This window comes from Myotis brandtii, unplaced genomic scaffold (genome assembly GCF_000412655.1).
Source record: "Myotis brandtii unplaced genomic scaffold, ASM41265v1 scaffold406, whole genome shotgun sequence".
Classification (NCBI taxonomy): domain Eukaryota; kingdom Metazoa; phylum Chordata; class Mammalia; order Chiroptera; family Vespertilionidae; genus Myotis; species Myotis brandtii.
The window spans coordinates 582,505-589,534 of record NW_005365599.1 but is presented as its reverse complement, the minus strand read 5'-3'; the positions used below and the strand labels follow the sequence as shown (position 1 = coordinate 589,534).

Genomic DNA, 7,030 nt, shown 5'->3' with positions numbered 1-7,030 from the left:
GCAGGGGAGCAGTTAGGTGTCAATCAGGTCGGCAGGGGAGCAGTTAGGGGGTGATCAGGCTGGCAGGCAGAAGTGGGTTAGGGACAAGCAGACAGGCAGGCAGGGGAGTGGTTAGGAGCCAGCAGTCCCAGATTGTGAATGGGACTGTGGGATCGGGTCTAAACCGGCAGTTGGACATCCCCGGAGGGGTCCCAGACTGGAGAGGGTGCAGGCTGGGCTGAGGGATACCCCCCCCCCACTGCATGAATTTCGTGCACCAGGCCTCTAGTCCTATATAATAAAAGCCTAATATGCTAAGTCTGCCATTCAACCAATCAAAGCGTAATATGCTAATGATATGCTAAGGCTGCTCAACCGCTCGCTATGACGTCCACTGACCACCAGGGGGCAGACAGCTGACCAGTCGACCAATTGCTATGACGTAGGGGAGAAGCTCTGACTGGTAGGTTAGCTTGCTGGTGGAGTCCAGCCAATCAGGACTGAGCGAGACAGGCCGGACATACCCTGGAGCCCTCCCACAGTCCTTCTTCAACTGGCCAACCTCCTACATCCTTCCCTGGCCCTGATCGTGCACTGGTGGGGTCCCTCGGCCTGGCTTGCACCCTCTCGCAATCCGGGACCCCTTGGGGGATGTCAGAGAGCTGGTTTCGGCCCAATCCCGCAGGCCAGACCGAGGGACCCCACTAGTGCATGAATTCATGCAAGGGGGCCTCCGGTAGTATATAAGCCAGAACTTCTGGCTAGTATGTAAAAGGAGTAGCATGCACTCTCTTTCCTCTTTCCTGCTGACTGGGATACAGCTGAAGGAAACTAAGACAGCCATTCTGCACTCAGAGATGGAAGTCATATAATGAAGAACATGTAAAATTCAGGCAGAGGCCCCTACCAAACTACCACTTACCTCTGAAAAGTTTAATGAGAGAAATAGATTTTGTTTAAATCACTCTATTTTGGGATCTTTTGTTTCTCCAGAAGCTTAAAATAAGCATACTCTAATATACTCTAACACACAACCTAAATGTCCACCAATAAAGCACTGGATAAATAAAGTGTGGTATAACTGCATACTAGCTGGCCATGAAAAAGAAAAGATAGGATTCTCAGTACCAACATGGAATAACCTCCAAGGTATAATACCTACATCCCACTAACAGCAGAGGTTCTCAACCCTGACAACATATTAAAACTACATAGAAACAGTCTAAAAAATACCTACATGGGACATCCCAGACACACTTAGAACATCTGAGTATAGCAATATCTGGGTCCAGACATAGTTCCTTTTTAAGCAGTTCTCAACCCTGACTGCTTCTAATGTGAATCAGGGTTGAGAAACAGGAGATGAGAGCCTGTGGATGTGGCACTACAGAAAGAAGACAGAAAACCTTCACTCGTCCTCTCTCACCATTCTTCTTTCAATCCCTACTCCTACCACATCTGGAAAGAAAGAAAAAGAAATTCAGGACCTGAGCAGGAGCAACTAGGGAGGAGAAACAAAAGCCCAGAGTCACCTCAAAGGGGCTGCCTTTTTGCCTGGCCAGATGTGTGTTCTTAGGCCTCTCACTAAGAATTACCACACATTTAGCCCTAACTGGTTTGACTCAGTGGATAGAGTATCGCCCTGTGGACTGAAGGGTCCCAGGTTCGATTCCAGTCAAGGGCATGTACCTTGGTTGCGGGCACATCCCCAGTAGGGGGTGTGCAGGAGGCAGCTGATTGATGTTTCTCTCCCATCGATGTTTCTAACTCTCTATCCCTCTCCCTTCCTCTCTATAGAAAATCAATAAAATATATTAAAAAAAAAAAGAATTACCACACATTTAAATGTACGTGACTTGTCCAAGATCATCAAAAGTTACTTATCTGTAAAGAACCCGTCTCTCTTAATCTAGTGTTCTTTTCATAAACTCATGTGAACATTTATTTGGGAGATATAATTCTTCCTGATGACTTATAAAACCAAGACTTTTATATTTCACTGTGAAACCTATTGAATTCCTCAAAAGAGTATGGTTTAAAGCTTCAGTGAAAGATCACCCAGACAGCCAAGCACCATCTGTTAAACAACGAACAAGAAACACTACGAAGGGAGCACATTTCTTTCACAATGATTTCAGCCCAAGTAAAAGATGGACTTTTTGCTGAAGTTTCCTCTTATTTCTCATATTGTTTATTCTGACACATCTGATTCCTTATCCAAACACCTTACATCTAGCAAAAATTAAGCCAAAGACAAGTGGCTTACTAACCTGGTGGACAAGCACACATTTTTTGCAAAGTAATCTAACAGCACTGCATGTAAATTGAGAAAAAGAATTATGGCAGCTTGCTAGTATATATATTTCAAGGCACTACTCACTTGCCAAGGACTGCGCTGATCACTGTAGAAATCTCATAACAATACAATCAGACAAGTAGTGTTATTCCCATTTTAAAGATAAGAAAATTTAGGCTGAGAAGTTAATAATTTGCTAGGTATCATTCCTAGTAGAGAGTCTAAGTTGTAGAGCTGAAATTGTCACTGCTGCTTTCTTCAAAGTTCACATGTAACTCATCGTATAAGGACACAGTAATTACTAGTCTCTCCAATGTGAATCAAATTTGGGGGAAAAGAGAGAAACCTATTTATCTCTTCCTTCTCTTTCAAAGATATTGCAGTTTAGCATTACCTCCTTCATGATAGACAATCTCCTTTTCTCAAGATTAGAAATTTCCGGTTTCTGCTTCTTCCATTTTCTCTTCAAAGCTTTTTCTTGGAGTTCCCAGTGTACTAGTGCTCTATTCTTTGATTTGTGTATTTCATGTCGGCGTATCTATATAGAAAAAAGCATATAAAATAATGTTTCAGGAACAAAGAAGGTGCCTATTTAGGTGGTAGGACCACCTAATATACTTCATCTTTTTTCATTTTTTCTGATTCAACATAGGTATATTTATATATATTCACATTCAAAATTTTTACAGTCTTCTGTATACAGAAGTACTAGACCTAGATAAAAGACAAAATAGGAAGTATATTAATTTCTATATTTGTAAGGACTAGCCAATAAACTAGTGCTTTTCAAACTGCATACTAGGACTCATTTGATGGTGGTAAAAATCAACTAGTGGGTCAAAACCAACATATTTTAAATAAAATAGAATAGAAAATATTAAGACACATCATACATAATAAAGAATTGTTTTATTAAACTTTTCAGTTACATATGTATGTACATGTACAATATGTACTGAAAGGACAGAACAGGACTGATAGCTGTGTCCTTAACCCCTCTTCCAAGAAAAAGCCGAAGAATGTATCAGTTACTCAGCCTGCCCTTATCTCGGCCAATGGGAAAGTGGGGAAAACTAGCCCAAGGCCAAGAGTATGCTAGCCACCCCCCTGTCTTTGTGTAACCAGACCCTAGCTGCACCCTGCCCTTGCGTCACTAGCCCCCGGCCCTCACTCAACCAACCGGAATCGACCAAATCAGTGGTCAAAGTGTGCCCCTACCCCCCAACCCCAAGCCCTATAAATTCTTTGTTCTCTTGGAACTCGGGGCTCTCTCTTGCATCCAGTAATGGAGGCAGGAGGGGGACCAAGTCCCGGGCTTGAATAAAAGACCCTTTGCTTTTGCATCGGAAAAGGCTCCCTGGTGGTGGATTATTGGGGACCCCGAACTCTGGGCATAACATGTACAATTACACACACTGACTGAGATTAACCAAAGATCTTATATGCATATATGCATTACCTGTGGACACAGACAATAGGATGGCGAAGGCCTGGAGCAGAGTGGGAAGCGGGTGGAGGGGGCCAATGTGGGAGAAAAGGGGACATCTGTAATATTCTCATCAATAAAGATTTAAAAAATAAAATGCTTCAGCAAAGTTAGAAAAGGAGATGATAAATGAAGCCATTATGTAAAATTTTATTAACATTATACTGTATCTGGGTGAATACAGTATACTGTATATGGGAGCTCTTTATAATTTTGTCTGCACTTTCACATGAGTCTGAAATTTTTAATAATTAAAAAAAATTTAATCAATTGAGTATCATTATTAGCCTCAATGAATATTTAATGAGCTACCAAGATTAAGATTTGTAGGTCCAGAAAGATATGGAAGATATGTTTTCTACTCCTCAAAAGCACTAATCATCTTCCCAGGGAAACTGGGTAAATACAAAGATCAATGATAGGTATTAGACAGGATATGCTCAATGCCTTATGTAGGTAGTAAGTATAACACTTCAGAAGAGATATCAAATGTTGGGCAGCTTCAAAAAGTAGGACTTCAAACTTACCACAAAGCTATAAAAATCAAAAGAGTGTGGTACTGGCATAAGGATAGACATATAGATCACTGAAATAGAATTGAGAGTCCAAAGTAAGCCCTTATATTATGGACAACTGATGTTCAACAAGGGTGCTAAGAAAATTCAATGAGGATAAAATAGTCTTTTTTAACAAATGGTGCTTGAAAAACTGGATATCCATTTGCAAAAGAATGAAGCTGGACCTCTACCTCACACTATATATAAAATTTAAATAAAAATGGATCAAACACCTAAACAATAAGAGCCAAAACTATTAAACTCTTAAAAGAAAACATAGGTGGTTACCAAAGGGAAAGGGGTGGAGGGAGGCAGAAGAAGGGAAAGGGGAGATAAATGGTGATGGAAGAAGACTTGACTTTGGGTGGTAAACACACAATACAATAGACAGGTGATGTATTATAGAATTGTACACCTGAAACCTATATAATGTTATTAACCAATGTCATCTCAATAAATCAGTGATGGCAAACCTTTTGAGCTCGGCATGTCAGCATTTTGAAAAACCCTAACTTAACTCTGGTGCCATGTCACATATAGAAATTTTTTGATATTTGCAACCATAGTAAAACAAAGATTTATATTTTTGATATTTATTTTATATATTTAAATGCCATTTAACAAAGAAAAATCAACCAAAAAAAATGAGTTCGCGTGTCACCTCTGACACGTGTGTCATAGGTTCGCCATCACTGCAATAAATTCAATAAAAAAAATTTTAAAACAATGAAAAAAAGAAGAAAACATAAGAGTAAATCTTTGAACTTTGGGCTAGATAATGGTTTCTTAGAGATGACACTGAAAGCACAAGTAACAAAAGAAAAATTAGATAAATTGCACTCGATCAAAATTAAAATCTTTTGTGCTTCAAAGGACATTATCAAGAAAGTAAAAAGACAACCAAAAGAATGGGAAAAAATATTTGAAATCATTTCTCTCATAAGGAACTTGTATCCAGAATATATTAAAAAAAACTCTTACCACTCAACACTAAAAACACAAATAATTCAATTTTTAAAGTGGAAGAGGGAATAGAGGAGATAATGGCAATGGAAAAAATAAAATAAAACAAAAAAATAAAATGACTAAAAGATTTGAATAGACATTACTCCAAAGATACCATGGCCAATCATGACCAATAAGCACATGAAAAGGTATTCAACTGTTCAACATCATTAGTCATTAGGGAAATGCAAACCAAAACCACAAAGAGATTACCTTTTATACCCACTAGGAGAATGTAAACCAAAAAGATGACAATAACAAATTGACAAGTGATGTGAAGAAATTGGAACCCTCATATTTGCTAGTGAGACTATAAATTACAACCACTTTGGAAGACAGTTTGGAAGTTACTCAGGAAGTTAAGTAATATAGATATCGTAAGTTGCAGCAATTCTGCTCACAGGTATATACCCAAGAAAACTGAGAACATATTTTCACACAAAAACTTTACATGAATGTTCATAGCAGCATTATTGATAATGGTAAAACAACCATTTGACTATTATGAATGTCCAGAACAACCCAAATGTCCAGAATAGTCAAATCCATAGAGACATAAAGTAGATTAGTTGAAGCCAAGGATTTATTGAGAAGATGTGTGAGAGTGCATAGGAAATAATGGGTAGAGAGTTTCTTTTGTTGGGTGATGAAAATGTTCTATAATTAGAAAGTAATGATGGTTGCATAACTGTGAATATACTAAAAAAATTAAATAAACTGTACACTTTAAGAGGCTGGATTTTATGGTGTGTGAATTATATCTCAATAAAGCTATTTATTTTTTAAAAACTATATATAGTAGAAACTTAAAAAAAATAAGACTTGAACTAGCATAAGGTAACGAAGGAAGATTTGGGCAGCTAAAGAAGAAAAGAGGGAAACTGTTCCAAGAAAGGAAAATAGAATTGGGACGAAAATATGGAAATATAAATGGCCTGTTCAAGGAATAAATTACTACATTGACTAGACCAGTATGTTTGTACAGGGAAGTAATCGTAAATACTAATGCTGAAGATATCTACAGATAGGGAAAGATGACAGATGTATACAGGGCAATACTAGACTAGAGAAATCTAACTAGGAAAATTCTAATACATGCTAATTGATATTCTTAGGTAAAATCAGGACGTCCAGAAGATATGCTTTTTGATTTTATATAGACATAAGCAAGATAAATATAACAACTCTGAGAAGTTACCTCTGGCTCCTATTCTGAAGGTTAGAAACCAATATCAAATAAAACACTAAACAAATATTAACTTTTGATATTAAACTTACCAGATCTTCAGGAGTTGCCCGATGAACTGTTAGATCATTCACAGTATTCTATAAAAAAAGATAAACTTCCTTTAAAGAAAAAAAATGTTTCCTATAAAATATTAGTATTTACTGGATTTTTTTTAATAGGGTTTTAAAGTTTATTCTTTAAACTAGGTTAAAAAAAATTTTGAAATCAGTTTTACTTTCTTTTTTATGACACTGATTTTCCTTTTTTTCTTTACATGCCAGATGGATCTCAGTTAAAAGACTGTATTTCACCCAGCTGGTGTGGCTCAGTGGTTGAGCATCAACCCATGAACCAGGAGGTCACGATTCAATTCCCGGTTTGGGCACATGACCAGGTTGCGGGCTCAATCCTCAATGTAGGGTGTACAGGGGGCATTCTCATCATTGATGTTTCTATCTCTCTCTCTCTCTCTCTCTCTC

The 7,030-nt window shown here is 38.0% G+C and overlaps 1 protein-coding gene across 1 annotated transcript in view; it reads right to left on the bottom strand.

Annotated features, from left to right (window-relative positions):
• Positions 1–7,030, bottom strand: part of SPICE1 (spindle and centriole associated protein 1) — a 52,603-nt gene that overhangs the window by 38,163 nt on the left and 7,410 nt on the right. The window contains exon 4 of the mRNA XM_014545381.1: positions 2,670–2,813. Coding sequence (XP_014400867.1) covers positions 2,670–2,813 — 144 coding nt within the window. The remainder of the gene's footprint in view (positions 1–2,669; positions 2,814–7,030) is intronic.